General features: G+C 43.8%; 1 protein-coding gene across 1 annotated transcript; it reads left to right on the top strand.

Annotated features, from left to right (window-relative positions):
• The first annotated feature begins 1,285 nt into the window (after positions 1-1,285).
• Positions 1,286-27,987, top strand: LOC124262673 (vacuolar protein sorting-associated protein 16 homolog). The gene is made up of 21 exons (XM_046697180.1): positions 1,286-1,474; positions 1,911-1,999; positions 3,005-3,105; positions 4,436-4,564; positions 4,918-5,062; positions 5,218-5,336; positions 6,705-6,824; positions 7,811-7,866; positions 8,214-8,288; positions 8,664-8,758; positions 9,048-9,124; positions 17,299-17,424; positions 18,691-18,818; positions 19,442-19,586; positions 20,137-20,271; positions 20,730-20,838; positions 21,524-21,624; positions 23,631-23,735; positions 25,053-25,130; positions 25,393-25,562; positions 27,822-27,987. The coding sequence occupies exons 1-21, from the start codon at positions 1,431-1,433 to the stop codon at positions 27,985-27,987; spliced, it is 2,313 nt and encodes a 770-aa protein (XP_046553136.1). The 5' UTR covers positions 1,286-1,430.

Raw genomic sequence — 27,987 nt, forward strand, 5'->3', positions numbered from 1 at the left:
TTGTTCTACTTTATTGTTGTTATTATTGTTGTTAACAAATGTTTAAGTGTCCGAAAGCCAATAACTGTTTATGTGGTGGGTAATGCACATCTTACAATTTGCTGCTCATTTGAATGATAGCCACTGGCAAAGACGGAAGCACATACCTTTTCAAAAACAAATACGTGTTCATAGCTTTTTCTTGAAAAATGGAGGACATTCAGACTAATATTGGCGTTTTACAGCCGATGTGTACCCCATGGCAACAAAGGTGTGAAACTCTAACATGCAAACCGATTGGTTCACTTAACGAAACCAACCTATCACAACCAATTTTACAAAGTGCCATGTTTTTTCTTATTACACCAATATGTGGGTTTCGCACAGTCATTCTAAACACAGGTTGAAAGTCATGAGATGAGTTCAGAGTATGAACTAAACTCAAAACTTGTTTCACCTTGGTCGCTTAACAACATGATAGTTTTTTAAACAACTTTTTCCAGTGATGAGCATTATGTAAATAACAAAGAGCTGATATTGTTGAGTACTGAGTATTCCTTGCTAATTTGCTTGCAGTGCATCCCATTGACATTTAACGTACTAATCAGGATTTTCAGTTATGTACGTTGCAATTCCAATTCAAAATTTATACTGACAATTGGTGACAAGGGGACTCAACACATATCAATCACATGCAAATATGCATTTGTGGCATTTTTAATGTTTGATTACACCAAGATCACTTACTATTCCGAACTCCCTACGAGGTTAAACAGTGAATTATATTTATATTCCATATTCATGCATATGATTGAATTCAACCAAGTATGACAAACTAGCAAAGTCATGCATATGATTGAATTCAACCAAGTATGACAAACTATAGCCAAGTTATCCACCTGATCTACCAGATCAACACTAGATGCTGTGGATGACACCGCCCCGCTTACCCTAAATGCTATGATCGTATCCTTCTTGTGTCAGAATCATTATCATACATCTAGTCCAGCATATAACTAGATGACTTTGCACTATACCAAGGTGTGCTCGATGTAGGTCTTGGCTGGAATACGAGTTTATTCATATGAACTATCATACATCATGACATGTCAATCATGGCAAGTATGTTCACTTCAAAATCAACGGTTCAATTTTCTGACAACTACAGTGAAAGTTTCCAGAGTCACTAACTTGCTTAATCGAGGACACGCACGGTATACTTACATGAATCGCAGTTGTTTACGTTATGATGAAACTGCTGAGTGATACTTACATAAACCACATTGATGATCTGTTTTGATTGGTTCCTCTCTCGCCCACCAGAGGATGGAATTCCGCTGCTATAAATAAAATACGGAAACCTCCCCTGCAGGTACTCGGAACTCTCCAGTCTCAGACGATTGGAGGCGTGTTCTTTATCGAAAGGGAGGTAACTCTGATATCCAGGAAATATGGCTACTGCCGATTGGAGTCCTCTTGGTACTATATATTACAGGTAGGAAAATGTGACCTGATAATATCTACTTTTATTCGTAATGTAACCTCATTTACACGGTTTACTTAAAAAAATTGCTCACATTTTATCAATGCAACCTTACGGGAAATAATATCATTTCACGAAAGTGGGAGTGATCACTGATGTATTTATCTCTATTTATCAATTCGAGTATGATGAACACTACAAGGCATCGTTATATTATAAAAATCAAGCAATATAGTGGAATCATTTCCTAGGTAATATCTACTACTAGGCTACTGTCATACTGCTACATTCTAGTGCATTTTCACAATATCATGAATACGATTATTGTTTGTATTTCACAATCTAACATTGACAGCAGATGTATCTGATTCTAATGTGTTGTGTATGTAATTGAACAATATTTTATTATTCCAAACAACACTGATATAAATGTACTCTTTCTTTCAAGAAAATGCGAGTTATACTCTATGGAGTGGAGTGGTCTGGTGGACCTGTCAAAATGTACAGTGGCTGCAGCACCATACGGCGGACCCATAGGTAAAAAACAAAACTCACAGAAAAGTTTGTAATACAGAACTGTAACCTAACTTCGTGGATAACCTTGATTCGTGGATTGCGGTAATTATCATGCTATCTTGTAAACAGTCTCATATGACGTCACGACTCTGTACTTTTGATGTACACATAATGCCAGGTCTCGCTGACCAAAATGTTCCGAATCTCTGCATTGCACTGCAAGATCACTAATGCCACTAATACCAAATTTTATTTTTACAAAATGTCAAGTGAAAAAGATACCATTAGCACCAACATTCTCATATCTCATCGACTGCTTTCCTAGGTGTCAATACTTACTGCAATGGCCTGTCATACATAGTGATAGATTGTAAACGACAACCTAATCCATGAAACAAGGTGACGTCGCATTTTGTGTGCACACGAATGGGTGATAATTGCAAATGGCTTCGCTAAACAAACGTTTCATTCAAGAGTGGAATATTAAGCATTTTCAATTTGCTGAATCAATGAATAAAATAATCAGGGAGTATACAAAATGAAATCGTGCATTTAAAATATGATTTTCAGCGCACATCTCTTATACCCACGAATCATGGTTACGCAAGTGTACAGATCTTTTCTGAAACTGTAATAACTCATGGCATAAATGCACAATACAAAGCAAAACCTTGTTAGGTAAATACATGTAATTAAGATTATTTTCAGAGTGAATGGTGCAAGGAAAACTTGATTTAGGTTTAAATCCCTAATTTACCCTTATTATCATTCCTGTTTATGATTCCTGTTTTTTTCCACACCTGCCAGCAATATGTGAAATTAGTAAATGTGTACAATCAAACTTTCTTCTCACATTAAGCTATCATGTTTTGGTACAACTGAAATACTGTACAAAATGGAGTTAATCCCAACTAACTCACTCATTGTAACATAGGTTGTTGTTAGAGGTCTCTTATGTAGGAGGTGACTAAAGAGTTCAACTGAACTGTGCCATGTTGATAAATGTTTTACTGTTGTTCTTTTCAGCCCTTATGAGGGATGAGAGCAAGTCTGGCAGGGTGACAACAAACGTGAAACCTATCATCAGTGTTTACAATACTGCAGGGAAACTTCTCAGTCAACTCAGGGTAGGTACAGCATTGTAAACATTGTACGACATTGTACAAGGGAGGTTGAAGATAGCTTCAGCATGTTCAGAAAGGATCTGTAATCCAAGGTATAACAGTATGTACATCAGTATAACACTCCTTCAACTATGACAGTATAATAATACCCTGATATTCATACAACTATGTCTGCATTGTGACATCATCCCCCGCAACCAGGACTATATTATGATATCCTGACAATCATAAATCCATGACTGTAATATGATAACATTCCTGAAACAACTTTGATATTATCATTTATTGCTGATAAAAATATTGCATTATGTGATAGCCATGCTTCTTATGTAATGGTTATGAAACTACCTTCATGTTCTGATGGTCTGTCCTGAAACCAACCCCATTTTGTAGTGGATGGAGCGTCTTTCCTAAGACCACTTACATGTTTTGTGGATAGAATGTTTGTCCTTAGACCACTTCTGTGTCTCATGGATGGACCATCTGTTATGAGACCACTGGATATAGTGTTTGTCCAGAGGCCACTTCCATGCCTCATGGATAGAGCATCTGTGATGAGACCACCTCCATGGTCTTGTGGATAGATCATCTGTCCTGAGACCACTTCCATGTTTCAAGGATAGAGCGTCTATCTTGAGACCACCTCCATGTCTCAAGGATAGAGCATCTGTCATGAGACCACCTTCATGTCTCAAGGATAGAGCATCTGTGATGAGACCACCTCCATGTCTCAAGGAGAGAGCATCTGTGATGAGACCACCTTCATGTCTCGTGGATAAAGCATCTGTGATGAGACTACATCTATTTCTCATGGATACAGTGTTTGTCCTGAGACCACTTCCTTGTCCCTTGGATAGAGTGTCTGTCCTGAGACCACCCCCTTGTCTCGTAGATAGAGTGTTTGTCCTGAGACCACCCCCTTGTCTCGTAGATAGAGTATTTGTCCTGAGACCACCCCCTTGTCTCGTAGATAGAGTGTTTGTCCTGAGCCTTAAGCCATGGTGTAGTCAGTGAACAGAGCATCTGGCTGGAGAGTGAAAGGATAGTGGTTTGCACTCTGGTCACATCATCCCCATGACAACAGATGCTTCTTGGTACTGGTTATCCTGCTTGTCACTTGGCTTGAACTAGTCAGCTCGGTGTCAGTATACTATATCAGAGAGGTTCTTTGTTAAACTGTGTCATGGTATCCTAGTGGGATTGCACAATAAGACAGTTGTTAGTCCAACTAGTACAAGCAGCCACACACAGAATAAATACAGCAACATTAAGCCCCATTTTACCCACCCATAGTCATGCTGGCTTCCTCAGTAGTATGTCTGTGTGTTGTCAGTGGAACAGTGGCCATGTGATACAGATTGGATGGACAGTGACGGAGGAGTTGCTGTGCGTGCAGGACGATGGAGTCGTGTTGGTGTATGACATCTTCCTCAACTTCAAGAGGACATTTGGGATGGGACAGGTTTGTGCATTGCTTGTTTCCTTGATATTCATCTTATCTGTCTTCACTTTCTTTTCCTCATGTGTTAAAATCTTTATGTTCACAGTGTACATAATTTATACCCACAAAGTTTTAAATCTATTCATCAGAAGCTGAATGTATACTGTATTTTCTGCAACACATGTTCGCTTCTGACAGTTTTGTTCCCCTGAGAAACTGGTATTAAAATAATTAGTAATCTTAACAGTATATTTGTGTTGTTGTATTTTGTTTGTGTGACAGTTACATACATGTTTATACTTTTTGATACCATCAAAATATATGGTCAAAAATGTAATCCAGTTTCTCCAAACTGATTTCTTTGTCTTCTCTAGGAAGCAAAGGATGTGAAACTCTTAGACTGCAAAATATTCAACAGCTTCCAAGGCACTGGAATTGCTGTCATGACAACAGCATTCAGAATATTCCTCATCACCAATGCTGAAGACCCCCGTGTCAGGAAGCTGGCTGAAGTCCCAGGTATAAAAATCTTTCATTTTTAGAGGGACATAGGGACTTTCTTTATAAACGATATTTTTTCTTCAGTTTCCTTTTACTTCTCTGAAATGTTGTATGTATATTTTTCTTGATGTAATTCTGGAACAAAACTGTTTTATGGTGTGGTTTCTTTCCAGGCCTGAACTCTCTTCCCAGTAGCTGGACCATTATCAACATAGAGCGGAAGTCTCTAGCCCTGGTTGCCAAGAACGACCAACTCTTCCTTGTAGATCATGGAGGACAATATCAAGAGCAGGTAAATCAGGGGGACAATATCAGGAGCAGGTAACCCAGGGGGACAATATCAGGAGCAGGTAACCAAGGGGGACAATATCAGGAGCAGGTAACTCAGGGGACAATATCAGGAGCAGGTAACCAGGGGGACAATATCAGGAGCAGGTAACCCAGGGGACAATATCAGGAGCAGGTAACCCAGGGGACAATATCAGGAGCAGGTAACAGGGGGACAATATCAGGAGCAGGTAACTCAGGGGACAATATCAGGAGCAGGTAACTCAGGGGACAATATCAGGAGCAGGTAACCCAGGGGGACAGTATCAGGAGCAGGTAACCCAGGGGGACAATATCAGGAGCAGGTAACCCAGGGGGACAATATCAGGAGCAGGTAACTCAGGGGGACAATATCAGGAGCAGGTAACTCAGGGGACAATATCAGGAGCAGGTAACTCAGGGGACAATATCAGGAGCAGGTAACTCAGGGGACAATATCAGGAGCAGGTAACTCAGGGGACAATATCAGGAGCAGGTAACTCAGGGGACAATATCAGGAGCAGGTAACTCAGGCGGGACAATATCAGGAGCAGGTAACTCAGGGGACAATATCAGGAGCAGGTAACCTCAGGGGACAATATCAGGAGCAGGTAACCTCAGGGGACAATATCAGGAGCAGGTAACTCAGGGGACAATATCAGGAGCAGGTAAATATCTCAGGGGACAATATCAGGAGCAGGTAACTCAGGGGACAACATCAGGAGCAGGTAACTCAGGGGACAATATCAGGAGCAGGTAACTCAGGGGGACAATATCAGGAGCAGGTAACCTCAGGGGACAATATCAGGAGCAGGTAACTCAGGGGGACAATATCAGGAGCAGGTAACCCTCAGGGGGACAATATCAGGAGCAGGTAACCTCAGGGGACAATATCAGGAGCAGGTAACTCAGGGGACAATATCAGGGCAGCAGGTAACTCAGGGGACAATATCAGGGCAGGTAACTCAGGGGGACAATATCAGGAGCAGGTATCTCAGGGGACAATATCAGGAGCAGGTAACTCAGGGGGACAATATAAGGAGCAGGTAACTCTGGGGGGACAGTGGTAGCAGTTGGTCAGTCAGGTAGACAATATCAGGAACAGGTAAATCAGGGGACCAGTATTGGGAGCAGGAAACTCTGTATCACTATATATATCAGTTTAAATATTTATATCGACGAGAGGTCTGTATACACGTTAGTTATTGCATTGTTTCTGCTGGTTAAATACTAATCCAGTGTTAAAAAAATGACATACTGATATTTTGGATTCATTTTTTCAGTATTTTATGATTTAGGTTTTATCATCCCAAGTCCTAAAACCTTCTTCAGAGTGATGGTATAATGTTTACAGTCACCGGAGGTTGAGTCTGAGGTAGAGGCATATGTTGCCATGGCACTATCCTTCAACAACAAGTACCTGGCTCTTTTCACACAGACTGGGATGATATGGATCGGCTCTTCAGACTTACAGGTACCGAATATTATTTGTTGAGCATAACATCAAGGCGTTTCTGAGGCAGAGTACGTCCATAATATCCAGTGCTTGTTTACTGTTAATGTTGCACTCTGTAATATTCCAATAATACGATAGAGGCCTGTTGAGAATAGATTCTGTCCCTGGCAAACCAGTGGTTGATATAATGAGCAACATAACATGTCTAGGGGCAGATTTCAACGAGCCAGACCACACAATCCATTCAGCTGCCTCTTCAAGCATAAGTGACTGGGGGCCAAGTCTTTCCCAGAATCCCGTCAGTGTCTATGCTTGTCATTAGCATTTACATTTCTGAGGATTGAGTTGCTAAAGTTTGTGATCGTGGACAGTTTGTCATAGTATCTGAACTGAATGGATCATCAGCCATGCTGTCACTCAGTGGTTTGCCTGGCCCAAACTCAGTTACTTACAAACCACTGGAAACATGGCTGGAGTGTGGCTGATTGTTGCACAGGCATGGAGAGTCAGTTTCCATTTTCTTAAGTCATGAAATGACATGTAAATGTTCCAGAATTCAAATTGAAATGATGATTTCATGGCAGTAGCTAGTCTCCAGGGCACCATGCTTGTGATGAATTAGATGGTTCTTGTGTGTTTTTAATGTGTGTCAGTATGATCTGAAACATTAACACCCACAGGCATGGTTTCAATGTACTAACAGCTCAAACAGCACTGAGGTAGAAGTGTAAGGTTGGGGTAATGGTTCATGTTTGGGATATGAAGTATCATTGTCAGGTCCAGCCATGATTATACACAGGCCTCTTTACACAGCTGGAGTGTTGGTGTCTGCCAGATAACATTCACTCATTCACATACATTTGGTAATATTGTATCAATTGTGCATTTATCGCTAAGATTTAATTATTATTATATTTTTTTAAAGTATTTTTATTCACTTTACTTGGTATTTTAAAAATTATTAGCGATATGATTATTAGTTTTATTACCTTTTCTTCTTTCAGAAGTGTTATTGTGAATTCAACACTAAGTCAAAGTCTCCGCCAAATCAACTTGCCTGGTACGTTGTTCAGTCCCATTTAGTGACATGTTATGTGTAAATAAATGGTGTATCCATTCACCAAAACACAAAATTAGGTCAAGCCCACTGATTATATTATTGGCTGATAATGGAATGGATGGGGAGGATGCTGCAGTATTGTGCTGAATGATGTCACTGATATAATATTTTCTAATTGTGTGTCCAAATAAGCAGCCTGTGAAGTTTTTTCCCACAATCTGTCAACAAGAAATTTGGTACTGGTTATAACTATTATCTTTACACCCATCAAGACATAGGTCGTTTATCTAAGAAGAAGCATTCCCAGACTATTTCCCTGTATTGTTCAGTGTACTGTCTGTGTACAGGTGTGGCAATGGTGCCGTGGTAGCGATGTGGGACAAGCTGATGGTCGTGGTCGGTCCAGACAAAGACTGGATCAAGTATCCTTTATGTGTTCATCTGTAGGGATTCTGTGCAGCAGGGTAGTGGCATCAGCCGAATATAAACCTCACTCACTCATCCTCACTCACTCACTCACTCACTCACTCACTCACTCACTCACTCACTCACTCACTCACTCACTCACTCACTCACTCACTCACTCACTCACTCACTGTCTTACATATAAGTTCATAATAGGAAGAGCAATGTAAAGTTCATTGGGCAGTTGGTGTCTGATGTTAAATTGATGAATTCATCAGTCTAATCTCAATTTTCATCCTATAAAATATGTTCAAAGTTTTGGGTAGATTCCACACAATTGAGGCATACCGGTATTTGGTGTCCAAAGGCTGTTTTTCCTTCACCCAGTTCAGATACAACTTTGACAGCCCAGTCTCTCTAGTACAAGAGGAAGATGGACTGAGGATATTCGGGGATGATGTTCATGAGTTTCTCCAGAAAGTACCAGGTAGGATACAGATTGTCTTGGAGGGAGGGCACGGAGGGATGCCACATTATACGGGCTGTGATAATGGGCACAGTGTGATGCTGCCATGGCTAAACGTTCCCTGTTCCCTTGACAATTACATGACCATGCTGTTATTTCATTGGATGAAAAACATTGTTTAACATGTAGGTATTATAGAGTATTTGATAGTCAGGCATTTTTCATTTATCTCTCCAACAAATTCAGTCGGTTCTGATGAAACTCTGACGACATGTAGTATTTATCACTTACATCTGTGTCCCTGCACCAGCTGTGACTGAGCAGATCTTCAAGATTGGATCCATGGAGCCAGGAGCCATGTTGTTTGAAGCATCTAGGGAGTTCCAGGTAACTTGCAGTCGGTCACAGACTCACACCTAACAACAGCAGTGGGTACCTGTTGTGTATTGGCCATTTTTACATAACTAAAGGAAAGTAAATTATTAATTTTTAAACTTATCCTATCTCACGGTATGTACTTCTCTCTCTTGATTCGACACTGAGTGGAACGATGTAAACTTTTTTTCCCTTGGCCTCTCTTGTCCATCCGCCCAAGCACTCCATGCTACCCTCATTATAAGACAGCTTCCTAGTTGTCATGCAAAGCATACGGCATGCACCACTAGCTACCCACGTGACTATCTCCGAATCATCATTCTCTTTCTTGTCGCACACGAGTGTGGACGTATGTTACTTTGCTCAACGTTTTCAACTTAGTCTACAGCATGGGGAAAGTTGACCAGCCAAAAAAGACGAAAAAATGCTCCCGGTGTAATAAAGTGTTCTCCGCAAGTGATCCACATGGGTATTTTGTTGACTGTATGGGACAGTATAAATTAGACTCTTGTTGCGATAGATGCAAGGATCTTACCTTCGAGGCGTTTGGTGACTACACTCGGGCTTGCGCTTGTCGTGTTGCTGACAGGGCTCGTTATGCTGCTTCACTTGATGGATCCAGTCCCTCCAAGAAAGGAAAGTTTAAGCGTCCTACTTTGTCTGCTCGGCGGTCACAGTCCCCTCCCTCGAATGAAGAGGATTTCATGAGAGAGTCGTCAGATTCTTACTTATCGGAAGACATTGAGAATTTGTTGGGCTCTCAACATTCCAGCCCGAGTCCTTCGTCTTCAACCACGTCCCTGGTAGTGGTTGTCGAGACTGCTACCACCCCTCAGGATACCTCTACACAGCGGGACCCTCGAACTACGCTCTCTGTCTCTCGTTCTCCAGACCAGTTATCTCGGCAACCTGGCTTATCTGTTTTGGACAAGAATCAACTGATCTCTACGCCTGACTGCGCAGAGCGCATGCGCAGAAGCCGTTCTCGCTCATATCGTTCATCCAGTAGTGAGAGGAACCAGTCTACGTCGCCTCAACGCCTGTTAGTGGTTCTTCACCGTCTCCTTCCCATTCTGCGAAAACAAGTGTGTCTTGCGTCCAGCTACCTCGATCTTCTGCTTCGCCAAAGCCTGCCAGATCGAATCACAGTTCGCCGGATCACGCTTTGCCTGTCTGCTCCCCTCCACCTTGACTTTCGCCGGACTGTCCACCTTCCCCAGAATTAGACTGGCTCTCTATGAAACAACTTTCGCAGAACCGGTCTTTCTGGTCTTCAAATGCCAGATCAACACCAGTCGGATAAGCTTCACCTGCTGCTCCCTCCTCGACTTTGGCGGACTGTCCACCTTACTAGAACAGACGGCTCACCTAATAGAACCGGTCTTTCCTGATCATTAATCTACTAAACGACTTCACCTAATAGTATTGCCGAAATGGAAGACTTCATCAAAAGCGGCATGTGGTGAATCGACTTTTTGCGGAACGGCCTTCTTCCAAGCGGTATTCAGTGGAATGCCTCTCTCCGGATCATCTTCAGTTCTACTTCCAGAACTCTGTTGGATCCTACAGTCACGCCTCCTCAACGCGAGCGTGGCTTTCACCGATGTCGTCTGGATCAGTCTCCTATGATTATTCGGATTTGTTCACCGGATAGACCTGATAGGTCTACTTCACCACCGAGACTTCGTTAAGCAGCATTCAACTAAGCACATGCCTCCCTCTGCTTCATTGAGATCGGTTCTTCATTCCAAGTCACTTCCACGGACTTCGTCTTTCGTCATCATGCTACTTCCGGTTCTGCACACTCGACCCGTCAACCTTGATCTCCTACATGGTTGACTGCTGCCTATCGTTCAAGATCCAGGGATCATCGTTATTGTTGCGATATCTCCCCTCCTCGCTCCCGTTCTCCTCCGCGGGTCTCCATTTGTGCATCCTCTCCCGGTTCGTCCCCCTCCAGACATAGATATGGTTCTACGGATCGTCGATCTAATCAACGGGTTTCCAAGTTTCGATCTGAGCATGCTATGACTTCTGACGGGACTCCTGCCTCCTCACGTCTCTCTACTCGGATTGTACCAGATTCCTGGACTCCTGCCCAAATCTGGCTGTGATGTAAGTGCTCTTTCTACTGCTTGGAATCAACAACAGGCTGCTCACTCTACGGGGAATGCTCCTCCCCTCAGACCATCTGTTACGGCGCCTAGTCCTGGTGTTCCACCTGATCCTACATCTCCAGCACACTTTGGTTGTGGATTCCCCAGAGGGAAGTTTGGACTTTGTCGATGAACCTCAAGTTTTAGCTTGGATAGTGGAGAAACTCCACCTCCCTATGTCACAGAACCCGGAGGATTTAACTCATTCCTTCTCCATGAGACAGAGACTTGACATCTATTACCTTCCCACCACGACCTTGTATTGCTCATCTAACTACGTCCTTGGATCATGCCTTTAAAAGCCTTAAAAGGATTAAGGATGGTCTGTCTTTGCCTAGGTTTTCCCTACCAGCGGCTCACTCCCATGGTTTCTAGTCATTGGCTACTGCTCCCTCGGTGGATGAGGATGTCCAAACACTTTGCGGGAAGAGGACTTGTTCAGCCTTTCTAGTTGAGGACAGAGAACTGTCTCACATGGACACAGCTATTCGTCGCTCCTTACCCTCGATCAATTGCATCATCTCGGGGTGGGGCGTTGCGGCATCAGTGGAGCACTCTTTCACCGATCAGGATGCTTACATCGGGGGCTGTATACTGGACCAATTTCAGATCATACTTGACCAGCTGTCTCTGCCTTGGTTATCTCCTGGCATTCATGTCATGGCCCGCTCAATTTGTCTTCCAGGTTTAAAAGGCTGAACTCTTCCGTCAACCGTGGTCTGCAGAATCCTTGTTTGGGTAATGGCCACATTGTCAGTCAGTATGTCCCTGGACCAATTTCAGATCGTACTTGACCAGCTGTCTCATTTCCTTGGTTATCTCCTGGCATTTCGGCGATGTCATGGCCGGCTCAATTTGTCTTCATGGGATGACAGGTTTAAGGCTGAACTCTTCCGTCAACCGTGGTCTGCAGAATCCTTGTTTAATGTCATGATTGGGGAAGTTTCGGCGAAGGTGGATCGGGACACTCAATTTCAAGTTTCAGTGGAATTATTGAAACTCCAGAAATCTCATCTGCAAGTTTCCATGACACACAGAAGGCCTCCACAGTTCGTGCCGTCTCATCCGGAACTGCATCAGGGATTTCGTGACCATTAGATCCCCTGAGCTAGTCCGGTTGGGTTGGGAGTAGGGCTCGTCGAAACAACAAGGCACGACTGGGACCTCCCGCCTCCAGCTGTCCCCATTTACGACTCTGGAGTGAGCGGGAGACTAGGGAGGTTCGCTCCCAAATGGACCATACTAAACGATCCTTTTGTGACTGACCTCCTCGCCACAGGCTATCACCTTCCAGTCATCGGACGCCCACCGCTGACAGTGCATCCGGTACACCGCAGCTACCCGGCGGACCAGGTCCAGGTCCATAGGTACTCTCATAGATAAATGAGAAGTCCAGTCTCTCGGTCCGGCGCCCAGCACTCCGGGACTCTATTCCCCCATCTTTCTGGTTCCCAAGAAAAACTTCACTAAACTAAGACTCATTTTCAACATGAAACTTTTTAATGCCCACTATCTCCAGCGCCCACCTCACTTCCGGATGGTATCGATCTTCTTCCTTCTTCGCACCATCCTGAAGAAAGAGCATTTTCTTGTCAGCCTAGACCTTCAAGATGCTTATCTTCATGTGCCCATTCATCCGGATTAGCGGAAATTCCTCCGGATTCGTATTCCAGGGGATCCATTATCAATGGACCGTCCCTGTGTTTGGAATTGCCATAGCCCTGTGGCTATTACCAGGATCACCAAGCCGAGACCAGGTTTCTTCATCTCACAGGATTGTGTTCGAAAGTTACATAGACGACTGCATTCAGGCACAGAGAGACCCAGTCGTTCTTCTACGTCAGTTGGTGTTCAGTACGAAGCTACTCCGGCAACTAGGTTGGTTGTTAAACGCTGCGAAGTCGGAATTAACACTGACCCAGACCCTTCAATTCATCAGGGCAACTTTCGACATGCACCAGGGCCTGATTTTCTTCCCCAAGACAGGTGGCTGAAAATTCAACGGCTAGTTCCGTTAGCACTGTCGCAGGCCAGGACCTTACGACAGTGGCAGGAACTTTTGGGCCTCTTGACATCGCCACAGGCATTGACACGGTGGGGACAATTGCAACTGCGTCCATTGCAGCGTTTCCTGCATCCGTATCTCGTCTCAGAGAATCTCCAGGAGTTGATACATCTTCCCGAACCCTTACATTCTTTTCTTCAGTGGTGGCTTGTCGAACAGAACGTTTGCGCCGGAGTTTGTTTGATGCCGTTCATTCCAACACCACTTGTTTGTTGACTGCGTCGCTCAAAGGTTGGGGTGCTCACTTTCTTCATCATCACAGCCGGGCTGTGGTCAGCAGAACGGGACTTGCACATCAACAAACTCGAGTTCTTGGCGGTTCTTCTCGCAATTCGACATTGGGCGACGGAACTTCGGGTGTCCTCCCTGCTGATTCAGACAGACAACTCCACGGTCGTCTGGTACATCAACCATCTCTGGTCGATGGGTTCGGCGAACCTTCTTCAGTGGGTGTTTTGGTTCTTCCATCTGATCGACTCCCTTGCCATCGATGCTCGAGCCAGACACATTCCCAGAGTCAGGAATGTCATCGCAGATGCGCTGTCCCGCTCCGATCGGCCGTCTCCCACAGAGTGGCAATTGAACCCACAGATCTTTCGGGAACTGGTCTTCCCGTTATCAAGGCCCCAAGTCGACCTATTCACCACCCGGTTCAACCATCAGCTCCCGCAGTTTGTCTCGCTGATACCAGACCAACTAGCATGGGATCTCTGGCGATTTCGTGGGAGGGGCTCAACGCTTACGCCTTTTCCTCCTCCGGCTCTTCTACCCAGAGTCATCCAGAAACTCCAGGCGACCAAGCAGATTCTACTGCTTTTGGTCGCACCTTACTGGCCAGTCAGGAGTTGGTTTGTCGATCTCGCACAGCTCGCAGACCTAAACCCAGTTCCTCTTCCCATTCGGGATGACCTACTGTTACACCCTCACTCGGATCGGCGTCAAGTATCCCTTCGCACCCTGTCTCTGCACGTTTGGCGCATCTGCAGAAGTCCTTAATCGCCAAGGGGTATTCATCGGAGAGTGGCTATGGCCATCACTTCTGCTCATCGGACTTCCACCCGCTCACTTTTGATGAGAAGTGGAAATGTTTTGAGAGATATTGCACGTCCAGAGGCATTACATCTCCCGTTTCTACTTCAGCCTCAAATCGTCGCTGAGTTTCTTCAGCATTTGCGGTCGTCTAAGAAGCTCAAGGGTTCCACTTTGGCCACTTACCTTGCTGCGATCAACTCGGTCCTGGCAACCACCACAGGCTCTAAGGTCTCGACGGTTCCTGAGCTTCAGTATTTGCTCCGGTCCTTCAAGTTGGCCGATCAGTCTAAGAAGTTTAGACCTCCTGCTTGGGATTTATCTGTGGTGCTGCGTCATTTGGCCTTGGCAGACTATGAACCCCTAGCTCAGAAGGACTTTGAGAAGATCTCCTTCAAGACCTTCTTCCTTGTGGTCTTGGCTACAGCTGCTCGGATTTCTGAACTCCACGCTTTGGACGAGTTTGAACGGAAGAAGCACGGCAAAGTCTTCCTCGGTCTCCGTTGGGCTTTTGTAGCGAAGAATCAGTTTCCAGGACAACCCGATTGTACTTTTACCATCCCACCGTAGTCCACGATCCTTGGGCCGCATGACAATGAAGACCTGCAGCTTTGCCCTGTTAGGGCTTTGAAGATTTTTCTTGCTGCTTCTAAAGATCGCCACCGTCTCCACAAGCGCCTCTTCATTCCGTTGTCCTTAACATCCAGGGCGGAAGTGTTTTGCACCACATTATCCTTCTGGATGAGAGCCACCATCCTACGGGCTTACACCTTCGCTGGGTTACCGGCCCGACAGCTTCCAATCCACATGAGACACGGGCGTTAGTGTCTACAATGGCTCTGCATAGTAACTGCTCTCTCCACGCCATTATGGAAGGATGCTTCTGGCGATCCGACTCGGTCTTCTCCTCGCACTACCTTCGAGACCTCTCAGTCAAGGATGTCCAAGGCCTGTACCAGTTTGGACCCCTTGTGCTCGCACAACAGCTGTCTACAGCCCACCAACGCAGATAGGGAACAGTCCCTCGCGGTTGCTGCTTCCATGTATTTTCTTGAATATAAGTCTGAACTTGCTGTATGCCTTATGTTTTGATTGCTTATGGGTTAGAACTACTTCACTTAGTTTTATACTAAGACACAGAGATACTACCACCTCGGGGGTTGGATGAATCTGGAGCTCGATTCTGTATCACGATGTGGAAGGGTTTGACATTTCACGTTTCCTGAGCTCTACTTTTCGAAGCAATTACGTCAGTGAAGTGTGTCACTCCCGATTTCGAAAATTGCCAGGCTCATCCTTTGACTAAGCTTATGTAAAGGAGTGAGGGTCAATTTGATGTTGACTGGAACTGAACGTTAAAACTGCGAGTTTTCCGAGTTGTGCTTCTCTTTCACCCGCCCCTGGTCGGTGTCTGTGGGGGCCTTCTTGAAGCAGGGGCTGGCCCGATTATTGTCTATGACTTTAATTTACAGGGGGGTACCTTGAAAATCGTGGCGAAGTGACATCCTTTCTCGCTGAGCTGCATCCTTCTTCGGAGGTTGCGGCCGAACACCAGATCGCTCAGGAGCACCCATCTCCCTGGGAGCCGTTGTGCTTAGTAAGCCAAGGAGTTCAGAGGAACTCGTCACAAGCATAGGAGTTGCGCTAGTCGTAACAGGCCTCCCTTGTGCATCGCTATCTACGGTTGTTTCCAGTCTACACAGTTCTACTGTTCGCACTGACAAGACACAGGGTATCTGTGTCCTGCCGTCCGACTGTGAGATAAGTGCACACCGTGAGATAGGATAAGTTTCAAAATTTGGAAATTTTAAATATAAATTGTATATTTATATACTTATCCTATCTCACGCGACGGATTCCTGCCCATCCTCCCCGCTATGCAGATTCTCCAAGATTGATATTCTAGTGGCTCCAAGAATGAGAATGATGATTCGGAGATAGTCACGTGGGTAGCTAGTGGTGCATGCCGCATGCTTTGCATGACAACTAGGAAGCTGTCTTATAATGAGGGTAGCATGGAGTGCTTGGGCGGATGGACAAGATTTACATCGTTCCACTCAGTGTCGAATCAAGAGAGAGAAGTGCATACCGTGAGATTGGATAAGTATATAAATATACAATTTATATTTAAAATTTCCAATTTGAAGACAGGAGGTAACAGGTGTTTAGAGAAATTTCTAAAGATGATGAAAGTGATCTAAAAAGGAGCAAATGTGTAGATATTTAATGTGTAGATTAATGTTTTCGTTATCCCAAAGTATTTCCTGTTGAACCATTGGTTGGTCAGTTTCACATTAATACACTGGTTTTGAAGAGATTTTTTTTTTAAATTTGACAAAAATCCTATGACAGTCATGTTAAACATAACCATATCAGCATAAACAGAATCATTGTATCATGTAGTATTGCATACAGTGGAAACTGTCAAAACCAGCAGCTGTCCAATCCGGCAAGTTGTCAACACCTGCATAAAATCTCAGTCCTGTCCGTGGCTAGTACATTTATCATCATTTATGAGCTTTGCAATCCATCAGCTGTCAATTCCGGATCTCGGCATGAAATGAGCCACCCAAATATGTGTTTATCCAGTAATCAGCGCTGTCTAATCCGGTGCGTGGTGAGGAGTCGGACGGATGTGTATTGTTACCAATTAATCCTGCGTTGAAACTACATGGTTGCCGACAAAGATAATTTAATCTTAGTTCAGTATGGGTATACTTGTACATGTAACTAGTGAGATGACACGTTTTATTGTCAGTGTGTGCAGTAATTGAGAGAACCAAGTGATGAAACAATGTATATGAGAGTGACAAAGTTCTTGTCGCAGGTAACCGTGCCACTTCTACAATCCCACATGCTGTCTAAACCAGATTATTTCTTCAGTCCCGATGAGTGCCGGTTTAGACAGCTTCCACCATATATTTGATGTTTTCCAGAAACGCAGCCAGAAAGCGGATGAGTATGTGAGGATGATCAAGGACAAACTGGACATTGCAGTGGACCAGTGTATTGAGGCGGCCGGGAATGAGATCGAACCAAATAAACAGAGATTACTGCTGAGGGTAGGTGTGAACTAGTGTTGGGAATTGGTTAAAATCTCATAATTATGATTGGTTTATTACAACCGTTCAATCATCGAAAAAAATTGGTTAGCGTCATTAATGAAATTTGTTAATGCACATAAAAATAAGGAAAAAACATGTAGCTCTTTTGGTTTTTTTTTGGCAAACTTTCACATCTTTAAAGGATGACTAGTATGTCAGGAACATAAATTTCTTGGAGTCTTTAAGATAAATTCAATCATGACTTGAAATGAGCTTGTAGTGCTTATGATATGTAACAGACAAAACCAACCTTGTGAAAAATATTGTGAATGAAAACAAGTGTTCCAGAATTGTTTGTGTTCTATTATGAGAAAACATGATCGATTGCTTGGTCGTTTAGTCACTGCGACCAATATTTGATTATTTCAATTAATCGGACCACCACTAGTGTGAACAATATTCACTGTAGGACCTTTGTAAACTGTTTGTATAGAGAGTGTCTGGAGATGTTGGAGGAATAGTATTTGATGTTTGTACTGACTTAAGCATTATTCTGCTTCATTGAAAGGAGAACATATACGGAAAGACATTTCAATATTAGTTGTTGCCCTCTGAGTATGGAACCATATAATTATCCCTACCAGTGGTTGAAGAGAGAGTATGCCGTACTGATCCTGTGACATGTGACCCTACGTACAACCCACATGCCACAAAACAGGTGTAGTTGAGCAGCGTTGTGACAGAGTAGTTGGATGGGTGACTGTCACTAACTACTGACTCTTGAGAGCTTCTAGGGCATCAGCTCTGCCCTCACTCTAGACAAATGACTGAGTTCAAAATATGCCTTGTTCACCCAGCAGTGAGTGAGTTAAAATGTTACTGTTAAGTTCTAATATCTCTCAAGCTGCATAGGGCGGTGGGGTAGCCTAGTAGTTGAAGCGTTAGTTTGTCATGCCAAAGTCCTGGCTTCGATTCCCCACATGGGTACAATGTGTGAAGCCATTTTCTGGGTTCCCACACCGTGATATAACTGCAATATTGCTAAAAGCTGCATAACACTATACTCACTCACTCACTCAAACTGGATATTTTGTAGACTCCCCAGGGAGCTGAGAATGCAAATTGATCACTCACTGATCCATGACCACTGTAATAATGGAGATCTGTCATGGTCTAAGCACAATTTGGCAGTTTTGGCAAATGTGCTATTCAGATTTATATTACCGGTAGATTTTTTATGTAATCATCCTCTTTTTACTCACTCACTCACTCTCTGTGTTTCAGGCTGCTTCATTTGGTAAATGCTTCTTGACAGACTACCGACCAGAGGCATTTGTGAACATGTGTCAGATGCTGCGGGTGTTGAACCAAGTCCGACATCATTCTGTTGGTATTCCACTTACATACTTACAGTATCCTTCTAGCGGAACAAGTGATTTAAGACTGGCTGGTGTGTATGTAGAGTCTGTTTATTTTGCCTTATCCTGACTCATGATTATTTGCTTTCTCATCGTTTCTTCCGAACGGTCAAGTGGAAACTTGAATCCTTTCCATTCCCTTGAAGCGAACGTACAATCACTCACCCTCAATTACCTCCCTTTGTTTCCCGCCAAAACCGGCACGTGACCTCTGTTTTATTATTGAAGATTTCTGTTGAGCTACTTGCATGATAACTGTTTTATCCCCTGCGAGAGACTGTCGTCTGGTTGTGCTCATGTTACATTATCCCCAAATATTTCTGCTAACTGTCTCCTCATTTTCATTCAAACCTCTATGGGGATTCTCTGTCAGAACTGTTTCCTTGCAGCCTGTGTTATATACAAGGCAGCTTAATGGTTTGAGTGTAAGTCTTGGTGACTTGGTTGATTGTATGTCATAGTACCCAACTTGTGTGGATTGTTGATAATCACTGGTTTTACTGGTCCAGACTCAAGTATTGACAGCCTTTTGACAGAAAAAGGGAATATTGCTGTTGAAAGCATAAAACCAAAAAAAAATATTTTGGCATCATGTTGTGTACCTTAATACCTCTAAGACTGGAGCACCTGTCCATGCCGGTGCTGATCGATCGACTAGTTCTCCGGAAGTTCTTCTGCCTAGCTATCAAGATATGTCAGTATCTGAAGATTCCAGATGCAGAGGGTACCAGCCGAATCCTGGCACACTGGGCTTGCTACAAGGTAGGGCCACGCTGCTCAACTCTAACACACTGTTAACACTGACCAAATAACATTGGATGAGTTCCCACTGATTTCATGATTCGAAATAACGCTGGGATCTCGGTGACAGCATGGCACGGCTCCTGGTAACAGACGGGTATTAGTCACGTATGCTTGGTCAGTTATTGGAAGGTAAATCGATAGATGCTCAATCACTGGTTTGTCTGGTCTGTTATTTACAGGAATCTGTGAGACTTCTGATATGTTGCAGACTGTGGAGGGGAGTACTTTAGCAGTGATAGACTGGCACCTTCATTTTATTATGACTGGTCCTAGTCTTTTGTTGGATTACTGTCACAATGACGTTGGCCATTGCTCATTATATCAATCATTGGTTTGATCCGGAATAAAATAAATGCATGCCAGTGTCATGTTGCTAGCCTATTGATGTGTGTAGCATTAAGAAAGAAACACACAAAATCACTTAGAAGTTCTTTCTTATTTACCGGTAGTTTTATTTAGAATCCCAGCTATGAGTTTTCGCTGGTAACACCTTTGCTGTTGTGTGCAGGTACAGCAGAAGCACGAGGAGGAGGACACCCTGGCTAAAGCCATCTCCCAGAAGCTGCTGGATGTTCCAGGGGTGTCCTTCTCAGAGATTGCCAGCCAGGCTCTGGACCAGGGCAGGAAGCAGCTTGCCATCAAGGTAACACAGCCATAGTTGAATATAGATAGATATGTACTGCCTCCTATAAGTAATATAGTCCCATTATTTTCTTGGGGTAAAAGATATGGAAAGTTATGTCCATGTCAGTTGAATAGGTGGAGTATTCAATAGAAGGCTCAACCAGGCAGTGTGCACAGCGGCAATGTTTAAGCTGCTGACTGACAGAAATGGACATGCAGTGTCAGAGACCTCAAACACATGATACATTCGACCTATGATTTTGATGAAAGTTAAAGAATATGTGATGTTTAAACAATTTGTCTCCCCTACATGTCTGAAATCTGTTTGGAATGACTACTCAAAACATGAATCATGATTCTCTCACCACTTGATCCCAGATTACAGATAATTGTGACTTGCAGTGAAAATTATCAGCAATACAGGACATTTTCAGGAATTTAGCCTAAAAGGCAGTTGCCTCCCCTTGACTGTTTCAGCTGCTGGAGTACGAGCCAAAGGCATCGGAGCAGGTTCCTCTGTTGCTCAAGATGGACCAGGATCATACAGCCCTTGCTAAGGCCATTGACAGTGGAGATAGTGATTTAGGTACACTCACACTGTGAACCTCATAACATCTTAGGCTGTTTCAGTAGGGCTGTGGGGGCTTTGAGGGGTGAGGATGGCAATGGAGTAGCCAAAGTTTGAAAGCATTTACTCATCACTCGTCAGTGCAGGAGTATTACTAAAGGAGGCATACAGTAATACTCACTCACTCACTCACTCACTCACTCACTCACTCACTCACTCACTCACTCACTCACTCACTCACTCACTCACTCACTCACTCACTCACTCACTCACTCACTCACTCACTCGTGTTGGTTTGACCACATGTTAAAGAGGATTGAGTGCCTATGATTTAATCCCTGGTAGTGTCTTACAAATATATGTTAAATCATAGTACTTGTTGTTACTGTACCTTATGCTCTACATGTAGGGGATAAATGGACACATGCACTGATGTGTGCACACACAAGCAGGTACACATTACTGTGTTAGTGCAGTAGTCTTTCATTCTTTAATCATTCTTTAACATTTCACGTCATCATATGAGCGAAATATTCTCAAGCACGACGTTAAACCCAATTTTCTCTAATTAATAATAATTAGTTCATAACACATAAAACAGTGTTTCTGAATAGGAACATTTGACCTCTGCATCTTTTACTTTTGACTGTTTAAGTATTATTTCATGAGCTGATAATTGTAAGAACCATTGATTGTGTTTCAGTGTATACGGTGCTGTTACGACTCAAGGAGAAGCTTCAGAGCAGTGGAGACTTCCTCATGACGATCCGAACCATGCCTATTGCCTACTCCCTCTACATACAGGTAGATATATATTGCCTACTCCCTCTATATACAGGTAGATACATATTGCCTACTCCCTCTATATACAGGTAGATACATATTGCCTACTCCCTCTATATACAGGTAGATACATATTGCCTACTCCCTCTATATACAGGTAGATATATATTGCCTACTCCCTCTATATACAGGTAGATACACATTGCCTACTCCCTCTATATACAGGTAGATACACATTGCCTACTCCCTCTACTCCTCTATATACAGGTAGATATATATTGCCTACTCCCTCTATATACAGGTAGATACATATTGCCTACTCCCTCTATATACAGGTAGATACCTATTGCCTACTCCCTCTTTATATATACACCCGGGTAGATATATATTGCCTACTGCCTCTATATACAGGTAGATACCTATTGCCTACTCCCTCTATATACAGGTAGATATATATTGCCTACTCCCTCTATATACAGGTAGATACATATTGCCTACTCCCTCTATATACAGGTAGATACATATTGCCTACTCCCTCTATATACAGGTAGATACATATTGCCTACTCCCTCTATATACAGGTAGATACACATTGCCTACTCCATCTACATACAGGTAGATACATATTGCCTATTCCCTCTACATACAGGTAGATACATATTGCCTATTCCCTCTAATATAGCAGCTGTTATACTGTTAACAATATAGCTGCTATGTTAACCCCTCTCCTCTCTTGTACTGCAAATACAACGACAGGCATGTTAACCCCTCTCCTCTGCTGTATTGTTAGCTTGATATCACAGCCATGTTAGCCCCTCTACTCTGATGTACTGTAAACACTACAGCAGCCATGCTTTGACTCTCTCCTCTGTTGTACTGTCAAGCAATATCACAGCCATGTTAGCCCCTCTACTCTGATGTACTGTAAACACTAGCAGCAGCCATGTTGACTCTCTCCTCTGTTGTACTGTCAACAATATCACAGCCATGTTAGCCCCTCTACTCCTGATGTACTGTAAACACTACAGCAGCCATGCTGACTCTCTCCTCTGTTGTACTGTCAACAATATCACAGCCATGTTAGCCCCTCTACTCTGATGTACTGTAAACACTACAGCAGCCATGTTGACTCTCTCCTCTGTTGTACTGTCAGCAATATCACAGCCATGTTAGCCCCTCTACTCTGATGTACTGTAAACACTACAGCAGCCATGTTGACTCTCTCCTCTGTTGTACTGTCAACAATATCACAGCCATGTTAGCCCCTCTACTCTGATGTACTGTAAACACTACAGCAGCCATGTTGACTCTCTCCTCTGTTTTACTTCTCTGTCAACAATATCACAGCCATGTTAACCCCTCTACTCTGATGTACTGTAAACACTACAGCAGCCATGTTGACTCTCTCCTCTGTTTACTTCTCTGTCAACAATATCACAGCCATGTTAGCCCCTCTACTCTGATGTACTGTAAACACTACAGCAGCCATGTTGACTCTCTCCTCTGTTTACTTCTCTGTCAACAATATCACAGCCATGTTAACCCCTCTACTCTGATGTACTGTAAACACTACAGCAGCCATGTTGACTCTCCCCTCTGTTTACTTCTCTGTCAACAATATCACAGCCATGTTAACCCTCTACTCTGATGTACTGTAAACACTACAGCAGCCATGTTGACTCTCTCCTCTGTTGTACTGTCAACAATATCACAGCCATGTTAACCCCTCTACTCTGATGTACTGTAAACACTACAGCAGCCATGTTAACCCCTCTACTCTGATGTACTGTAAACACTACAGCAGCCATGTTGACTCTCTCCTCTGTTTACTTCTCTGTCAACAATATCACAGCCATGTTAACCCCTCTACTCTGATGTACTGTAAAAAAATACAGCAGCCATGTTGACTCTCTCCTCTGTTTACTTCTCTGTCAACAATATATCAGCCATGTTTATCTCCGCACTCTCCTGTTGCAAAAAGACAGCAGCTAAACTAACCTAGCCCTCATACCTCCTCTCCTCCACAGTTCTGCAAGCAGCAGAACCCCAAGCTGGTGGAGGACCTGTACTACCAGGAGGACAACTTCCTGGACAACGGCAACTGCAAGGTCGTCAGGAGCTTCCAGGAGGAGGTAGGGTCAACTCACCTCATTACACATTATACATTATACATTATGCATTGTACATTGTACAATGTACGTACTTGTTGTACACAATGTCAAGCACTGTCTGGCCTGCCTCAGCTGTTATTATGGAGCTGGAATATTGCTGACTGCAATGGTAAGCAACAGCAACAAACAATTAACACCATGTAATGTGACACATTGTAATGTTATTCTTATCGGTAACCAGTCTAAGTAAACTTAGGCTCAGTATTATTCGTTACACTGATATACTGAGTCTAACAAAACCTTGTGGAAGGTCGCGTCAGGTAACCTTTCCAATTGACCAATCGGAACACAGCTTACCAAATCGCGAAAGTGGACATTCGCACACACCTTTTGAACTTTTACCTCGAAAAAGTTTGTACCCGATCGATTCCGAATGCTATTTTCCGTCCGATCGGTTCCTAGTGATGCACGCCACAGCAGTGGGTAAACATTCGCTGAAAATAGTGTTTTGTCAGTATTAAAGCATGTCAACAGAAACCCCAAAGCGTATATACTGCAGGTCAAATATCAGTGTTTTATGCGGATTTTCATTTGTTGGGAGATCAGTGTTTGCGACCAGGGACGAGAAAATACACTTTGTAAGTCCCGCCGAACCCTAAATAGTAGCCATTGTCTGATTAGTTAAATCTGTTCGTGCGTCTCGCCTTTGATTGGATGGTCATAGGTCGCTGAAAGGTTACCTGACGCGACCTTCCACAAGGTTTTGTTAGACTCAGTATAGCAGTGTAACGAATAATACTGAATCTAAGTTTACTTAGACTGATCGATAACTGGTTTGCCTAATCCTGTGTCACGCTTGAGTCATACACAGGCTGCCATGACATGGCTGGGATATGGCTGAGTACAGTGTTCAACCAGAAACAAACAAATCACCAAAAGGAACGAGTATGAGATATATCGAAAAAATTATCTTCCAAGAAAGCAGTTCAAGCTCATTAAGTCAGTATAATGTGTAGATGATATTACTTTGTGGTCATCGGAGAATCTTTATGGGCTTACTAAATAGTCTTATAGCAATACTATAATATAGATAGGTTACATGGTTCAAGGATTTCAAGTGATCCTGTATGAACTCTATTGAGTTTGGTTTGGTTTGGTTTGGCTGTTGTTTACCGCCGCACGCAGCAATATTCCAGCTATATGGCGGCGGTCTGTAAATAATGGAGTCTGGACCAGACAATCCTGTGATCAACATCATGAGCATCGATCTAGCTGAGTTGTGGACACTGTAAGGTTCTTGTTTCCATCTGTGTAGTAAGTTCACCTGTGTGTCCACAGATGCTGGATGACCGGCTGAAGCGACTGGAGGATGCCCAGAACTGCTACAGCAGGGCCAAGAATGACTTTGCTGCCAAGGTTTGTATTTCTAGTATCAGTTATAGATCAGTATGTCGAACTGGCTTCCTGCACCTGCTTACAGTGAGTTTAGTTTTACACTGCATTGATCTACGCATTGGGATACGATGACTGTTAGATTATGCTTTGTATCCCCAGCAAACAGAGGACCAGATCAAGCTGTTAAGTGTTACACTGTATGTTATACTTTATGTCCCCAGCAAACAGAGGACCAGATCAAGCTGTTAAGTGTTACACTGTATGTTATACTTTATGTCCCCAGCAAACAGAGGACCAGATCAAGCTGCTCAAGTTTCAGCGTCGCCTGGAGGAGGAACACAACAAGCCGTATGTAGACTTGTCCCTCCACCAGACCATCTACAAGTTGACGGTAGAGCAGATCAACAAACCTGCAGAGCAGCTACGCAAGGAGTTCAAGGTTCCAGAAAAACGGTCAGAATCTTGTGGATGGTTGTAGCTTGTGACAGCAATGGTTGTGGTTTGTGACAGCAATGGTTGTAGCTTGTGACAGCAATGGTTGTAGCTTGTAACAGCAATGGTTGTAGCTTGTAACAGCAATGGTTGTGGATTGTGACAGCAACGGTTGTAGCTTGAGACAGCAATGGTTGTAGCTTGTGACAGCAATGGTTGTAGCTTATGACAGCAATGGTTGTAGCCTTTGACAGCAATGGTTGTAGCTTGTGACAGCAATGGTTGTAGCCTGTGACAGCAATGGTTGTAGCCTTGTGACAGCAATGGTTGTAGCTTGTGACAGCAATGGTTGTAGCCTGTGACAGCAATGGTTGTAGCTTGTGACAGCAATGGTTGTAGCCTTGTGAGCAATGGTTGTAGCTTGTGACAGCAATGGTTGTAGCTTATGACAGCACAAGTGGACAGCAATATTTGTAGCTTATGACAGCAATGGTTGTAGCTTGTGACAGCAATGGTTGTAGCTTGTGACAGCAATGGTTGTAGCTTGTGACAGCAATGGTTGTAGCTTGTGACAGCAATGGTTGTAGCCTGTGACAGCAATGGTTGTAGCCTGTGACAGCAATGGTTGTAGCCTGTGACAGCAATGGTTGTAGCCTGTGACAGCAATGGTTGTAGCCTGTGACAGCAATGGTTGTAGCTTGTGACGGCAATGGTTGTAGCCTGTGACAGCAATGGTTGTAGCTTGTGACAGCAATGGTTGTAGCTTGTGATGGCAATGGTTGTAGCTTGTGACAGCAATGGTTGTAGCTTGTGACAGCAATGGTTGTAGCCTGTGATGGCAATGGTTGTAGCCTGTGACGGCAATGGTTGTAGCCTTGTGACAGCAATGGTTGTAGCCTGTGACAGCAATGGTTGTAGCTTGTGACAGCAATGGTTGTAGCCTGTGACGGCAATGTTTGTAGCCTGTGACAGCAATGGTTGTAGCCTGTGACAGCAATGGTTGTAGCTTGTGACAGCAATGGTTGTAGCCTGTGACGGCTTTTTGTAGCCTGTATGACGGCAATGGTTGTAGCCTGTGACAGCAATGGTTGTAGCCTGTGACAGCAATGGTTGTAGCCTGTGACGGCAATGGTTGTAGCCTGTGACAGCAATGGTTGTAGCCCTGTGACGGCAATGGTTGTAGCCTGTGACAGCAATGGTTGTAGCCTGGGGACAGCAATGGTTGTAGCCTGTGACAGCAATGGTTGTAGCTTGTGACAGCAATGGTTGTAGCTTGTGACAGCAATGGTTGTAGCTTGTGACAGCAATGGTTGTAGCCTGTGACAGCAATGGTTGTAGCTTGTGACAGCAATGGTTGTAGCCTGTGACAGCAATGGTTGTAGCCTGTGACGGCAATGGTTGTAGCCTGTGACAGCAATGGTTGTAGCTTGTGACGGCAATGGTTGTAGTAGCCTGTGACGGCAATGGTTGTAGCCTGTGACAGCAATGGTTGTAGTTGTAGCAATGGTTGTAGCCTGTGACAGCAATGGTTGTAGCTTGTGACAGCAATGGTTGTAGCCTGTGACAGCAATGGTTGTAGCCTGTGACAGCAATGGTTGTAGCCTGTGACAGCAATGGTTGTAGCCTGTGACAGCAATGGTTGTAGCCTGTGACAGCAATGGTTGTAGCCTGTGACAGCAATGGTTGTAGCTTGTGATGGCAATGGTTGTAGCCTGTGACAGCAATGGTTGTAGCCTGTGACGGCAATGGTTGTAGCCTGTGACGGCAATGGTTGTAGCTTGTGACAGCAATGGTTGTAGCTTGTGACGGCAATGGTTGTAGCCTGTGACAGCAATGGTTGTAGCTTGTGACGGCAATGGTTGTAGCTTGTGACAGCAATGGTTGTGGTTTGTGATATGCATAGTTTCAGCTTTTGTAGTTGATATCAACAATGGACTTGAGCATTGGCTAGGTGAGATACAGATGTGGGTAATTTTAGCCCAGTTTGGTTAATCCTTGTTTGTGAATGACAACCTCAACAACATTGACAGATTGACAAGTGTCAATGTGTAACCAGCATCATCATACAGATATAGGATGTTGTTTCCAGGCTTGAGTGGAAGGCCAAACGTGCCCTGATTTTGATTCTTGGTTTGTCTGTACTTTCCACATGCTTGTGAGATTTCTCTTAAGTTAACACATCTTTATCACTTTCGGCTTTCCAAAGGTAATCCATCACTCAGCACTGAAGGTGTTTGTCAGTACACTTATGACCGACTCTTGTATATATCCACCATACAGGTACTGGCTACTGCGTATCAATGCTCTGGCAGAAGCTGGAGATTGGGGTGAGCTGGAGAAGTTCTCACGGACAAAGAAGCCACCTGTTGGTATGGAGGTGAGTCACAGGCTTTGTAACATGATCATGTTCATCTTGGCATACCCCCTGAGGGAGGACCCAGCTTGA

This window comes from Haliotis rubra, unplaced genomic scaffold, assembly GCF_003918875.1.
Source record: "Haliotis rubra isolate DU_JTF1 unplaced genomic scaffold, ASM391887v1 Scf85, whole genome shotgun sequence".
Lineage (NCBI taxonomy): Eukaryota > Metazoa > Mollusca > Gastropoda > Lepetellida > Haliotidae > Haliotis > Haliotis rubra.

What these genes read in the sequence shown, in the direction of transcription:
- LOC124262673 (XM_046697180.1), top strand. Translation starts at nt 1,431, where the DNA reads ATGGCTACTGCCGATTGGAGTCCTCTTGGTACTATATATTACAG. An exon ending in TCAGGAGCTTCCAGGAGGAG is followed by an intron (nt 23,736 to 25,052) that starts GTAGGGTCAACT and finishes GTGTGTCCACAG; the next exon opens with ATGCTGGATGACCGGCTGAA. An exon ending in AGAATGACTTTGCTGCCAAG is followed by an intron (nt 25,131 to 25,392) that starts GTTTGTATTTCT and finishes TTATGTCCCCAG; the next exon opens with CAAACAGAGGACCAGATCAA.